General features: G+C 44.2%; 1 protein-coding gene across 1 annotated transcript in view; it reads right to left on the minus strand.

Annotated features, from left to right (window-relative positions):
• Positions 1 to 16,302, minus strand: part of plch2b (phospholipase C, eta 2b) — a 33,714-nt gene extending 17,412 nt beyond the window's left edge. Inside the window, exons 1-8 of the mRNA XM_076269257.1 lie at positions 15,952 to 16,302; positions 9,508 to 9,654; positions 8,422 to 8,665; positions 6,469 to 6,598; positions 4,590 to 4,760; positions 2,838 to 2,931; positions 2,228 to 2,431; positions 1 to 32 (exon numbers count right to left, since the gene is read on the minus strand). The exon at positions 1 to 32 is cut by the window's left edge and continues 89 nt beyond it. Of these exons, the coding sequence (XP_076125372.1) occupies positions 1 to 32; positions 2,228 to 2,431; positions 2,838 to 2,931; positions 4,590 to 4,760; positions 6,469 to 6,598; positions 8,422 to 8,665; positions 9,508 to 9,654; positions 15,952 to 16,243 (1,314 nt within the window). The 5' untranslated portion in view covers positions 16,244 to 16,302. The remainder of the gene's footprint in view (positions 33 to 2,227; positions 2,432 to 2,837; positions 2,932 to 4,589; positions 4,761 to 6,468; positions 6,599 to 8,421; positions 8,666 to 9,507; positions 9,655 to 15,951) is intronic.

Consider the following 16,302-nt stretch of genomic DNA (forward strand, 5'->3'; position numbering starts at 1 on the left):
AGGCTCCCCGTCAGGACCGTCCCAACAGTCCACTAAACACACACACACACACACACACACACACACATTAGAAGGGAAAGTGGACTGTGCACATGTGCACACACACACACACTCACACACACACACACACACACACACACACACACATACACTCACACACACACACACACACACACACACACACACATACAGTACACACACAAACATACATACATAAATCAGGGCTATCAGGCTCATAGATAGTATGAACTAGTATGGATAGTAAATACACATGGACACAGAGGGTAGAGGGAAAGCCCACACACACACACACACACACACACACACACACACACACACACAGATCAGGGTATGGAGGAGCAGTTTCCTGCAGGAGTCCACAGTAACATCAGCACCAACTCCATCTGTGCTCCTGACAAGCTGTTCCCCGGAACATGAATAATGAATCCACTCCATATTACCCACAGTCCTGCAGCTACACCCAGAACATGAATAATGAATCTGCTCCATATTACCCACAGTCCTGCAGCTACACCCAGAACATGAATAATGAATCCGCTCCATATTACCAGAGCCCGTCTACGGAGAGCCTCCCCACTCTCTATTAATCCCATACAAACCGAATTTGGCTGCAGTTCACCAGAGTTCACCTAGATGGCGATCGCGGGCGAGTCCAAAATACATGGGGTCCTATGGAGCTACATGGCTACATTTATTGTTTTCACCTATTTAACAACTGAAACCCTCAGATTTTATTTCATTTTTCGCAAAATGGATCAATCAAAAGTGAAATAATCCTGGCCCCAGCCGTGGCGCAACTGGTTGGGGCATCTGCACCGTACGCCAGCGACCCGGGTTCGATTCCCGCCCCGTGGTCCTTTCCAGATCCCGCCCCGACTCTCTCTCCCACTCACTTCCCGTCATTCTCTACTATCCTGTAAATTAAAGTCATAAAAGGCCAAAAAAATATACTTAAAAAAAAGAAAAAAAAAGTGAAATAATCCGGGAGTCATGTCCTTTCGTTTTCTTACAGGTTGTTGTTGCCCATAACACGCTAGCATTGATGCTATGCTATGCTATGATCATGCTAATGAATGACGTCATTGACACGTTTGAAAGGCTTTTTAGAACAATTAAGTGACTTTAAAAAATATAATACAGTATAGTCTATAGTAAAAATATAATACAGTATAGTCTATAGTATAAATATAATACAGTATAGTCTATAGTATAAATATAATACATATAGTCTATAGTATAAATATAATACAGTATAGTCTATAGTATAAATATAATACATATAGTCTATAGTATAAATATAATACATATAGTCTATAGTATAAATATAATACATATAGTCTATAGTATAAATATAATACATATAGTCTATAGTATAAATATAATACAGTATAGTCTATAGTATAAATATAATACAGTATAATCTATAGTATAAATATAATACAGTATAGTCTATAGTATAAATATAATACATATAGTCTATAGTATAAATATAATACAGTATAGTCTATAGTATAAATATAATACATATAGTCTATAGTATAAATATAATACAGTATAGTCTATAGTATAAATATAATACATATAGTCTATAGTATAAAAATATAATACATATAGTCTATAGTATAAATATAATACAGTATAGTCTATAGTATAAATATAATACATATAGTCTATAGTATAAATATAATACAGTATAGTCTATAGTATAAATATAATACAGTATAGTCTATAGTATAAATATAATACATATAGTCTATAGTATAAATATAATACAGTATAGTCTATAGTATAAATATAATACATATAGTCTATAGTATAAATATAATACTCCACCAAGTGTATTGTCTTTGCCTCCCCTTTCGAACACAATATTCAAATTACTTGAAAAAAAATAATATCCCGAGAAAAGTGGATTTTGAGGGGTACAGCTCCATAGACCTCCATTCATTCTGGACTCGCCCGCGAGCGCCCCTAGATGCAGTACTACACCGGAAGAGTTCCGAGAGTGAAGGTTCTCCCCTTATTAGACATTCTCTGATATTACCCACAGTCATGCAGCTACACTCAGAACATGAAAGCCTGGGGGAGGGGAGATGGGGGTCGGGGGAGGGAGAGATGGGGGGGGGGGGGACTCATACACACACTCACACACTCACACTCACTCACATTTACACACTCACTCTCACACACACACACACACACTTACCCTCGACACATCTGCAGCCGGTCTGCAGGACGTAGGCGTACATGTCTACGCGGGACTGCGAGAGGAACTGATCTCCGGTCAGGTACGTGTTGTGGGAGGATGAGATGTAGTAGTTGCACAGGGGCTGCGTCATGTCCTGGGTCACCTGGTAGTGCTCCGGGTTAAAGATGTCCCCCGCCGGACTACGCATGTAGTTAGTGAAGCCTGAGGGGACCAGGGATAGTGAACACACACACACACACACACGCACACACAAATAGGCATACACACAGCCCTCCCCCATGCGACACATACACACACACACACACACACACACACACATACACAAACATGGGCACTAACTTTGAGGCGACCAGAAAGAGTTACTGTAACACAGACACATACGGACACACACACACAGCCATGCAAACAAACCTACCCCATGCCACACTAACACTGTGATGACGAGGAACATATTGAAACAGAGTTTTAAACACCATGCTGCCCAGTTGTTGAAGAGGACAATCATCTCCTATGTCTTCATAACTTCTACTTTTACGTCTTCAGAACTTCCACATTCACCTTTTCCTGATTCCTGCTGTTGTGGAAAACAGAAAAGTAGTTCACTCACCGTCTATGCCCAGGACCATGTCATCTACGTTCTGAGGGTTTGGTTCAAAAAGGGTTATGATTTCTTGGCAATGTTCCCGTGTCACGTTGAACATCTGTGAACAAACAGCATAGAAAACACATTAAATCCCTATGTGAGATACATGTTCAACTAGAGGGGTAAATATTTAGATCTTTGAAGTGTTTTTCTGCCACAGGGGTTTGTTATACCCCCGCTAAGAAAGACAGAAATAAGGAATGGTGGTTAAGGAGCTGGGCTAGCGTGCAGTAGTGTAGTGGTTAAGGAGCTGGGCTAGTCTGCAGTAGTATAGTGGTTAAGGAGCTGGGCTAGCCTGCAGTAGTGTAGTGGTTAAGGAGCTGGGCTAGCGTGCAGTAGTGTAGTGGTTAGCTGGGCTAGCCTGCAGTAGTATAGTGGTTAAGGAGCTGGGCTAGCCTGCAGTAGTGTAGTGGTTAAGGAGATGGGCTAGCGTGCAGTAGTGTAGTGGTTAGCAGGGCTACCCTAATTCTCGTTATTAAGGTGCTATTCTGGCCACGCCCACTTAGAGCTCCTCTCAGGGAGATACTAGTCTGGCACTAACATTTCCATCAATATGAATTGTGTGTCCCGAGTCCGGACAAAAACCTTTCGGGACGCTAAAATGTCCCAGTTTACACCTACCAACCACTATGAAAGCGTCCCATTTGTCCCATTTGTCAGCGACTGTAGCCTTAAGTGACCGGTGTATGATACGATGTAGAGAGACTGTAGCCTTAAGTTACCGGCATATGATATGATTTTGACAATGTGTGTGTGTGTGTGTGTATCAGGGTAATCTTTGCAGCCAACGTTACAATGTATCTTTGTAAACATTGTTGCAATGCCTCTTCATATCTGCCTGTTATATTGCTATGCTACGACAATGCCAAGAAAAAAAAAACATCATTCTCAATAACCTATGGCTGTGAGTTAAATGTTTTCATGCATGTCTGGATAATGGGTGAGGAATGTTCAGGAGACAAACAGTGGACTAAACACGTGTGTTTAAGGCATAGTGCAGGCTATTCTCTAGCTGAAAGGGCGCAGAACTTGTGCGTTTACTTAACAATATTTAATAATTTTCCCCAACCCCCCTGTAAGTTTTGAGCTAAACGTAAAATTGAGCCTAATGTCTGTGTCTGTCTGACCTGGTGCATGTTCACCTTAAAGGTGTGTGCATGCACGTGCACTACAGTGACAAGCAAAGTGTCCCGATTTTAGTTCCAAGAAATCTGGTCACTCTAAGTGAAAGGCTATAGCATAGCTAATGCTAAAAGAACCTGAGAGTGCAGTGAAAGGCTAGCATAGCTAAGGCTAAAAGAACCTGTGAGCGCAGTGAGAGGCTAGCATAGCTAATGCTAAAAGAACCTGAGAGTGCAGTGAGAGGCTAGCATAGCTAATGCTAAAGAAGTCAGTGGAGAGTGCAGTGAGAGGCTAGCATAGCTAACGCTAAAAGAGGCAGTGGAGAGTGCAGTGAGAGGCTAGCATAGCTAACGCTAAAAGAGGCAGTGGAGAGTGCAGTGAGAGGCTAGCATAGCTAACGCTAAAAGAGGCAGTGGAGAGTGCAGTGAGAGGCTAGCATAGCTAACGCTAAAAGAGGCAGTGGAGAGTGCAGTGAGAGGCTAGCATAGCTAACGCTAAAAGAGGCAGTGGAGAGTGCAGTGAGAGGCTAGCATAGCTAACGCTAAAAGAGGCAGTGGAGAGTGCAGTGAGAGGCCGGGCACCAGCCCTTCTGACCTTCTGCTCGGCCTCCAGGAAGCGCTGCAGGTCTCTCAGGTCCATGTACTCCTTCTGGTGGCTGTAGGACAGCAAGAGAATGTAGAGGTCTCGTCGTGTGGACATCATTTTATAGAAGGCACAGAACTCCTCGAAGGCCAGAGAACCTTCATTATCATCTGTGTCTGCTTCCTAAAGGAGGCAGAGCACACACAGTCACACACCAAAAATTTTATTTATAATGGTCTTAAAAAGGTCTTAAAAAGTCTTAAATTTAACTTGTTGATACCTGCAGAAACCCTGTAGGCCTACAGGTCAATGCAGCAATCTCAGTCATGTTTACAGAGTGGAATAAAATACCCACAGTGTTAATCTGCATCAACACACCATATGCATGCTGAAATATGGGCATGTTGACAAGTTATATTAAATGTGTTGATGGCAAGCAGTTCAAAATAAATGCATGAATGTGCATCATGGACATTGTTAACTTAAGTAGGTGGTAGGTGAATTTAGCTCATAAAATGGTTTATCTTTTACAAAATCTTCAGAAAGTTAACACATTTAGACTGGCATTCAAACAAACAACAAACACTTGTTTACAAACTGAAGCCCAGTTTGTTTGGACACTCTCTGTAACTCCAGCTCCAAACAGCGGTCTGTTGGAGGACTCGGACACACACACACAGGGGCTGGATTATTGGAGTCCTGCGTGTTCAACACACACAGAAATACACGCGTGCCATCTGCTCCCTCAGCACCATATGGCCCAGTCTACAGGACGCCTTCACACTAGCGTACACACGCAGCTAAACACACACACACAGCTCACGAAAACACACACACACACAGCTCATGAAAACACACACACACACACACACACACACAGCTCATGAAAACACACAAACACACACACATCCACACTGACATCCACATGGAGAGGAGGCCACATTCACACACAACATACACACACACATTGACACCCACGAGAGGACGCCATACACACACACACACACACTGACACCTGCATGAGAGGATGCGATATACACACACGCAGCTCACGATAACACACACAAACCTCGTGATAACACACACAAACCTACATACACATGGCTTACACACACGCTACACAAATGTGTCGCTTACAAACACATACTGTACACAAACACATGTGCAAAGACATACACACATATCCATGCATAAACATGGAGTGACAAACACACATACTGTACACAAACACACACACACACACACACACACACATCTGTGTTCCTGACGGGACTGACGATCATGAGGATTTACTGATTACTCCTTATGGTACACACACCACACAACCCAAAAACTCATTCAGATCAGATTGCTTAAGGTTAACATGCAATGCTAAATCCATTCAGACCAGTATTTTAAAACGACATGGGATATTGCCACAGAGTATACTTACTCTTTGCCTGTGTGTGTACTTATTAGTCAAGTTTCGGCCACTCACACTCCCACACACTCATAAAAGGGCTGTGCCACACACAAACATACACACACACACACACACACGAAAGGGCTGTGCTATGGCAACGTTGTGTTGTTCCTACATGTCAGCCAATCAGCATTCGGTGCATGTTCATTTGATGCCCACCTCACAATAATATAAGCCGAAATGTGTGTCATTTATGCCCACCTCACAATAATATAAGCTGAAATATTTGTCATTTGATGCCCTCGTCACAATAATATAAGCCGAAATGTGTGTTTTGTTATAAAGGCACAAATGTGTGTTTCTGACCTCTGCCTGATGGCAAATAAGACAGCTGTACCTGCAGTGATGTCACTAGCTGGAACTCTTTCTGTCTCTCTCTCTCCCTCCCTCTCTCACACACACACACACACACACATACACACATATTACCTGGAACATCTCCTTGACCTTCTCTCTGGGCAGGTTGACGTTGAGCTTGTGCAGGAGCTGCAGCACTTCCCCAATGCTCAGGTTCCCGTCACCATTTTTATCGGCCTCTGTGAATGTCTGACGCAGCCATGTGCACAGCGAGTCAAGGACAAACTACCAGAGAGAGAGCGTTCTAGAAAGGATCTGGAATCTGGAATGGATCTGGATCTGGTATGGATCTGGCCCTGATTCAACTGTTGCAACTTTTTCTTTATAGTGAGAAAACAACAAGCCACACAGATATACCACTGAGATGCAGGAACGAGGCCCATTCACCAATGCTAAAGTAGCCCCATCACCAATGCTAAAGTAGCCTATTTACCAATGCTAAAGTAGCCCAGTCACTAATGCTAAAGTAGCCTAGTCACCAATGCTAAAGTAGCCTAGTCACCAATGCTAAAGTAGCCTGGTCACCAATGCTAAAATAGCCCAGTCACCAATGCTAAAGTAGCCTGGTCACCAATGCTAAAATAGCCCAGTCACCAACGCTAAAGAAGACTGGTCACCAGGGCTAAAGTAGCCTAGTCACCAATGCTAAAGAAGACTGGTCACCAATAGACCTCTGAAGTTCGCCTACAAAAAAGCTGCCATCTTTGACATCCGGTATCTGGCGATTTTTCCTATGGGAAAATAACATGGGGATTTTGAATTATCGCACCTGTTAAAGAAGCCCTATGCAACAATTTTAGCAAAAACCATTTGACCGTTTTATTGTGAGCCCTGTATGTGTTTAGCTTGGTTTATTGATGGATAGCTCGCTAGCTAGTAGGGGTTTAGCGTAGCAGTCACTTGCTACCGAGGTTGCAGGGGGAGCTATGTCGTGAAAAATGCGAGCCCAAATCAGGCGAAAACCCAGAAACAGCGAAGGAATAACCAGACTTGCATAGGGCTTCTTTAAACTCTCGCGGGGATGAAAAATTCTGAAATACAGACGTTTTCCTGAACACACTTTTGTCCTCTGCCTTCGAGTGGATACTGTGATCTCCGGTATGTGAAGGCGGCACACTTAGATTTTTGCTACCCCAAAGCTAACTTACAAGGATACAAGGAAGTTTATTGTCACATGCATATAGTTACTGGATGTAAGAAATGCAGTGAAATTATGTCTGGTGTCAGCCTATTTGTGCATTTATGGGGGGGAGGGGGGTAAAAAGTGCAGTAGAAGAGGGGTTTAGTAGATTAAACGGCAAGGGCTGCATAAGAAAGGTGGGGGGGGATGGGGAAGGGGGGGGCACCAACAAGGAGCACTTGCAATGCAACTTGCCATAGGTACTTACTGTAGCTTCAATTTACAACCGGATCTCCTTATATGGGCAAATATGGCCGTTTTGGTTCTTTTTTGTAGGCGAACTTCAGAGGTCTATGCTAAAGTAGCCTAGTCACCAATGCTAAAGTAGCTTAGTCACCCAATGCTAAAGTAGCCTAGTCACCAATGCTAAAGTAGCCTAGTCACCAAAGTAGAACTGGTTTCAACAGACTCACCACTTTGTATCACCTTGTGAAGAAAGTCTGGGTACTCACTCTGGGAAATATTTCCAACCCTAACATTGTAATGGGCATAGACTTTGCATTAAATTATTAGCCCAGCCTAATTGCTCACATTGATAAGGGATCCCTATTGATCAATGATTCCTCATATTATTTCCTGCTTTGCCTAACCTTTACAAACTGATAATAAACCAAATCGTTGCTACTACCGTTTTGATTGGGAAACTCACGTCAGGCCCTCTCCACCCTGGTGGCTGAGGGAAGCAAACGCATTGTGAGGAGCCAGACTAGTGTCTTGGGAGATGAAAAGAGTGGAGACTTTAGGTGGGCTAGGCCAGGCTAATGTGAAAGGGACCTTTCTAGAGCTTTCCACCCTAGTCCTTATCTCCAATTCTCCCTGACCCCCCTGCCTGCCCTGAAGGATATTGGTCTCTGGTGCGCTGGCGCTTGGCCAGGCTGTCCTCATCGCTGATGCCAGCCAGCAGGTACTTGAGGCCTGTGATCCAGGTGCGCGCATCCTCCGCACTCGACGCCACCAGGTCCAGCGAGTCCATGTGGTCGCCATGGTAGATGCTGAAGCAGCAGTTGGGGTCGTAGTTGTTATGGGCAAAGCGCTGGAAGATCTCCGTCTGTCGGCCCTCACACACCTCATGGATGGAGTCAATGGTGACTAGGACACAAGGAAGGAGACAAGGAAGGACTCATGAGTCAATGGTGACTAGGACACAAGGAAGGAGACAAGGAAGGACTCATGAGTCAATGGTGACTAGGACACAAGGAAGGAGAAAAGGAAGGACACATGGGTCAATGGTGACTAGGGGTGCGTTCGTAAATTGCCACTCCGAGCGCTCCGAGCACACTTAACTGTTCGCAAATTCGGAATTGTCGTGTATTTAATCAAAGCTTCTCAGAGCGTCCAGAGCGTGTCAGATTGAATTTACGAACGTACCCTAAGACACAAGGAAGGAGACAAAGAAAGACACATGAGCTAATGGTGACTAGGGTTCAAGGAGCAGAGCTCAGAATAAGGAAGGACTCATGAGTCAATGGAGACTAAGACACAAGGAAGGAGACAAGGAAGGACTCATGAGTCAATGGAGACTAAGAGACAAGGTAGGACACATAAGCTAATGGTGACTAGGAGTTCAAGGAGACAAGGAGCAGAGCTCAGAATAAGGAAGGACTCATGAGTCAATGGAGACTAAGACACAAGGAAGGAGACAAGGAAGGACTCATGAGTCAATGGAGACTAAGAGACAAGGTAGGACACATAAGCTAATGGTGACTAGGAGTTCAAGGAGACAAGGAGCAGAGCTCAGAATAAGGAAGGACTCATGAGCTAATGGTGACTAAGGGACGCAGAATCTCAGTAAGTAAAATAGGACAGAGTCGTCAGCGTAAGGACTCATAACTCAGTGTGGAATGATGGAATGAGGAACCAGAGCAGGTGAATAAGAATAAGCAGTGTGTGTGTGTGTGTGTGTGTGTGTGTGTGTGCTCTCTCTGACTCACTCTTGGCCTTTTCCCGCTTGCGAGAGGGTTTCCAGCGGATGCAGGACCGATGCTCGTCCAGGTAGAAGCTGCGCGTCAGAGTCTTGGATTTCCCCCTCAGCTTCAGCATCAGAGAACCGTCCTGCATCGTACACATACACCTCTCCACTGAGATGGAGGGATGGAGGGAGAGGTGGAGCGAGGGAGGTGGAGAGAGGAGAGAGAAAGAAAGGTGAGTATCTGAGAGCTGTGTTGCATTGTACACATACAGTACATCCAGGGCATGAAATTGGCACCCGCCCACACGCCAAATGCGGGTAACTTTTGTGATTGGCGGGTGAAACTGTCAATGTACCTGCCACGTTGGCGGGTAGCCAATAAGACAACACAACACTGAGCAAGGAGATGCACTGTCCAGATTGCCGTTTGTAGGCTCGGAGAAAGCGAGATCAAACCCATTTGCAGGGGTGGGTAGTAGCCTAACGCGTTACATTTTTTTTTCGAGGAACGGCAAACGACTTTCCTTTTTCAAAACGGTAGCCTACTTCTACTCTTACTCAAGTACATTTTTGAGCCAATAATCTACTCTTTTACTCCGCTACATTTCAATTGCCTTACATTACGAGTACAAGTTTATTATTGGAGAAAGTATCTCGAAGAGGGAAAAGCGCACCTCTCCCAGGAGAAAAGAAACAGGGCATCAGAATGCGTTAGCCCACGATTATAAAAGTAATGTCTGGCCTAGCTAACAGCTCAGTTAACACAATGACGTACAGTTGCTGCATCTTCTGGCGAGGCTGCCAGAGTAGCAACGAGACTAGAGGTAGGCTATGACATGACACGGAAACTTTCACGTATATTCATTTCTGGCCAGCATCGTTCAACAATCACATTGGACAAGGAAAGTAGGCCTACAACTTAATTTACAAGCAAATCAAATGCACTGGAAATCGAGCATACACGTTAGAAAAAGCCTAGCATTCATTTATGTTGCAGGACATGACATGAGATGGTGGCTGAGAAAACAGATAGCCTGCTCTGTCGCTCTGCCCAAGTGGATATGCCTAGGCTATTATAGCCTAAATATAGGTCTACCCATAATATAGCCATTGTTTTTTATGTTACATTGTCTGTATGGTGGAGTTATAACAGACTTCTAGCAATGCAAAGCAGAAGAATCAGCTGCAATGTATTGGAAGACTGCTTTTCAATCCATAGCCACGTACAGTAATGCTTATTCTGGCTATGACAAAGTATTAAATAAAATATATTTGAATTGGGCTTTTAAAATATGTTTGATGATTAGCCTACAGAGGAGGAGAAAAGCAAATAGGCATAAAGGATACTTTTGTATCCCTTTAAAGGTCCATCAAAAATATAAAAATGTAGGCCTACAACAAAGTAACTTGTTAGACCTACTTGAGTAATTTATTAACAAAGTACTTTTTTACTTTTACAATGTGTATTCTGTACAAGTTCAAGAACCATTCTTATGCATTTTCTGAGTCGTTCACCTTTATTTTGGGCACAAAATAATTTTGGCTGGTAAAAAACCACTGTGGCATGTGGATTTCAAAATTCACCTGCCACAGTGGCTGGTGGCCAAAAAAGTTGACTTCAGGCCCTGAGTACATCTATCCACTGAGATGGAGAGAGAGTAGAGAGACAGTCAGAGTGTGTGTGAGTGTGTGTGTGTGTGTGAGTGTGTGTGTATGGAGAGAAATAAAGGTGAAGAATAGAAGTTGACAGAGGCACAGAGGCACACACCCTTGTACCCTGACTCTTAACCCAACACACACTCTTGCACCCTGACTCTTAACCCAACACACACTCTTGCACCCTGACTCTTCACCCAGGCCAGTCACACACTCTTGCACTCTGACTCTTAACCCAATAACGCTTCTTTGTTTTCAACAAGTTGGACGTCATGTGTTACTGGTCACCCAATGCCATGCGACATGCTCTTGTCCTTTTGAATAGACGCAGGTAAACTCACTGAGCTAGAAATGATTTGAGATACAGGCCCAAGGGCTCAGCCAAACTGGCTGTTTTTATCAGAATAGAATGTTTTGAAGGACGTCCAAAGGATCTGTTGTCATGGCAATGTTCTTTTCTCTGAGAAACAGAGTTCCACGTCAAGGACATCTCATCTGACCAGAGTAAAACACTCTCTCTCACACTCTCTCTCTCTCTGTCACACACACACACACACACACACACACACACACACACACACACGCACACACACACACACTCACCTCAAGAACATCACATTTGAAGTGAGCAACTGTCCCAGTGCAGGAGCATACTGGGTTGTGAAGATGCTGAATGCAGTTGTCTCTGTTCTAGGACCCTGTTTTAACAGAGTGAGCTGGTGCAGATGTATCTGTCAGGCTGGACAATGGTGTGCAGGTGGTGTAGGTGGGGGTGCAGGTGGGGGTGGGTGTGTAGGTGGTGCGGGTGATGGTGTAGGTGCAGGTGGGGGTGTAGGTGGGGGTGGAAGTGGGGGTGCAGGTGGAGGTGCAGGTGGGGGTGTAGGTGGGGGTGGAGGTGGGGGTGCAGGTGGAGGTGGTGCAATGGTGCGGTTGCAGGTGAGGGTGGAGGTGTAGGTGGGGGTGTAGGTGGGGGTGCAGGTGGAGGTGGGGGTGGGGGTGCAGGTGCAGGTGATGCAGATGGGGGTGTAGATGGTGCGGGTGCAGGTGAGGGTGGAGGTGTAGGTGGGGGGTTCATTGAACCACACCAACTCTGGTGGTGGGAGTAGGGAGAATGAAAAATGACCAAACAATATCTGGGCGGTTTTCATCTTTGAAGGTTGTCATGATCTCTCAGGAAGAGTGTGTGGAAGGCTGTGTGTGTTCAGCCAGAGGCTTCCTACTCAAAGAATCCTCTGTGGAAATGTGTGGGGTTAGAACCCTCCATGGAAATGTGTGGGGTTAGTTCCTAACGCCAGTTGTCCTGTAATGTAAGTAACCAACCACATTTTTATCCTTTTTAGCCTCATTTTAGAAATTTGTGTGAGATATTTATATTGTTTAATTCAGATTTAAACACAGATTTGCCTATGGCTTCCTATTCACTTGAATAGTAAAATAGCTGCCGAAGTGTCTTACAAAAATGGCCATCAAGTGGGAGGATAAGGGGTTGTAGGCTGCACTGTGGAGTGGCTAGCTGGCTAGCAGGCTAGCAGGGTTAGTGTTGACTAGCTGGCTAGCAGGCTAGTAGGGTTAGTGTTGACTAGCTGGCTAGCAGGGTTAGTGTTGACTAGCTGGCTAGCAGGGACTAGCTGGCTAGCAGGGTTAGTGTTGACTAGCTGGCTAGCTGGCTAGCAGGGTTAGTGTTGCTACAATAGGTCTGCACTCTGAACTCTGGCTTGCCGTGTTATAAAGGGCCGTGGCCTATAGCCTACTGTGTGTAGCTCTTGTTTACTAGAGCAGGGGTTGTGTGCTTAACCCCTCTCATCACCTAAGCCCCCACTCTCCCCCTGTTAATCACCTGCTTATCACCTACAACTCACTCCCACGCCACCCCCCACTCCACCTCCCCAGCCACCTTCCTCAGCGCTGGGGAGATTACTTGTGTCCAATTACTACATCATTGCATGACAAGATGTCAATAAGCTGTCACTATGATTATATTACCGGTATTATTATTATTATTATTATTATTATTATTAGCGGTTCTCTCACACTCTTCCCCCATCACCTGGGCAGCGCACCTGGCCTGCACCCTGAGACGTCTGAGGGAAAGTAGGACAGGCGAAGGGTCATGTGATACGCGGCGTCTAATCCCCCAGAATCCCCTGCTGCCCATATGCCTGTGCCTGGTCCAGGCAAGAGCGAGAATCTGCAAGGTGGCAGGCTACTCATTATCGGACCCGCTGGACTGTGCAGGCCGCTGGGCACGTAATAACAATAAAGGGATTGTCTCTGGATGACACGGGAGCTCACACACACATACATGTTTATGTGCATGGTACTCATAATCACAGTAATCACTGCACACACATACATGTTTATGTGCACTCATAATCACACACACACACACATACAGTACATGTTTATGTGCATGGTACTCATGATCACACACACACACACACATACAGTACATGTTTATGTGCATGGTACTCATAATCACACACACACACACACACACACACACACATGTTTACGTGCATGGTACTCATAATCACACACACACACACACATGTTTATGTGCATGGTACTCATAATCACACACACACACACACACACACACACATACATGTTTATGTGCATGGTACCAATAATCACAGTAATCACTGCACACACATACATGTTTATGTGCACTCATAATCACACACACACACACATACATACACGTTTATGTGCATGGTACTCATGATCACACACACACACACACATACACGTTTATGTGCATGGTACCGATAATCACACACACATACACGTTTATGTGCATGGTACCGATAATCACACACACACATACATATTTATGTGCATGGTACCGATAATCACACACACATATACATGTTTACGTGCATGGTACTCATAATCACACACACACACACACACGTTTATGTGGATGGTACCGATAATCACACACACACACACACACACACATGTATACGTGCATGGTACTCATAATCACACACACACATACATGTTTATGTGCATGGTACTCATAATCACACACACACATACATGTTTACGTGCATGGTACTCATAATAACACACACACACATACACGTTTATGTGGATGGTACCAATAATCACACACACACACACACACACACACACACACATATGTTTACGTGCATGGTGCTCGTACATAGCAGGATAAACTAATAAACTGGTAAGCACGTAGCCTGGGTGCCTGGATACCATGGAGCAAATTTTCGCCTCAGTAAGGGGACCAATCACAGAACGGAGGGAGGGCAGCAAGACGATGATGACACACTGTAGCCGTTATGAGCCACGTACAGATGCATTTGATAGACATTCGTAGTGCCCAATAAACGGCTCTGGGCATTCGTAAACCACGTTTCAAATATGAGAAAATGAATGCCTAGTTCCCAGACCCCGTCTCATTTGAGATTAGGGTATGACGTTAGCCTGGCTAGTAAGCACGGGTATTCCTGGACTAGTTATTATATATATATATATATGTATTAGGGCTGTCAATCGATAATTCGACTCAATCGATAATTTTTGCTGTGAAAGTATTTTAAATATTTAAATTCAAATGAATCATTGAATAATCAGCATTAGTGACATTAAAGTTCAAAGACTCTTTTATTATTATTTTCACTGTTCAAATAATTCCCATAATAATCTATGATATGACCTAATATGCTGAGGAAATAAATTCAAAAGTGCTTAGGGAAGAAGTTTTTTTTCACATACAAGGCATTTCAGGCCACAGATATAACCTAGGGGACACAATGAAAATAAATGAACACTCCCCTCAATGTCAACACATATTTCTTTGCATTGATGTGCGACTACAGAGTTGATGAACTCCGGTGATATGCAAATCCTTGCTGCAGACATTGCAGAGGACTTTATTTTCAACACTTTATTTTTTATCAACACCATCAGGCCATTTTTTAAAAGTAAATGTTCCAATCAATGATCCAGGCAGCACGTTTTCTTCTCTCCCCTTTATTTTACAGTCTAATTTTTACTGACTAGAACTGCTTGGGGTCAAAGGTCATACGGAATCGATTAATCTGCACAAATTTTTTTAATCAGTTATTTTTTCTTAAAATTAATTAATCGAAATGAATCAGTTATTTTGACAGCCCTAATATTGTATTATATATAAAAAATTAGTGCAGATTAATCGATTCCGAATCGATTTGCATATCACCGGAGTTCATCAACTCTGTAGTCGCACATCAATGCAAAGAAATAAGTGTTGACATTGAGGGGAGTGTTCATTTATTTTCATATATATATATATATATATATATATATATATATAAATATTTAAACTGTATATATATATATATATATATATATTGTTTAAAGTGAGATTTAAGGATCAGAGGTGTACTTATGGAACGCATATAGAGAGGTACTTATGGAACGCATATAGAGAGGTAAATTAATCTTGTTATTCAAATGATCGACTCCACCAGTGAGAGAGATTATCATAAAACCTAGCACCTAACATCAGGAATAGAGACTAAATTCCTTGTGGAAACACAACTTTGAAATGTCTTAGGGCACAACACATCCAGAAACAACACAGATACTACAGACACGAATCACCAAGTAAGGCTGATGCACTCATGTCAATAAAGCTGTGTATGATAAATTCCTTATGCAAGCATTTTTGGGTGCACACACACACACACACACACACACACACACACACCAGAGCTCTCTGCCTCTCATGCTTAACCCTAGACAGCACGCTCATGATTGACAGGAGCACAGCTGGAATAGAACCTCTGGAATATGTTACCGATTTGTCCGAGCTTCCATTTGGGCGTAGCGACGATGCTGCCTCCGATCCAGAAGAACTCCTCGGCCAGGCGCGAGACGTAGACCTTCTGCCACAGCTTGGGCGACGTCATGAGGCCCGGCGTCGCCTCTGCGTACGGCGAGGGAGACCGCGAGGCGGACGGAGAGGCCCGTTTCCCCGACGACGAGTTGGACCCTCGGCGGGCGGGGGCAGGGGAGAGCAGAGGGGATGAGGACCGCGGCGCCATGGCTGGAGACGAGCTGCGGGGTGTGCTGGTCATCCTCGCGTCCATCCGGGCTGCTGCATGCTGGTCATCCTCGCGTCCATCCGGGCTGCTGCATGCCGGGCATC

Source organism: Alosa pseudoharengus, unplaced genomic scaffold, assembly GCF_046254945.1.
Source record: "Alosa pseudoharengus isolate Yale_2024_CS ecotype anadromous, Long Island Sound unplaced genomic scaffold, YU_APseudo_1.1 YU_APseudo_1.1_scf_5, whole genome shotgun sequence".
NCBI classification, from domain to species: Eukaryota; Metazoa; Chordata; class Actinopteri; order Clupeiformes; family Clupeidae; genus Alosa; species Alosa pseudoharengus.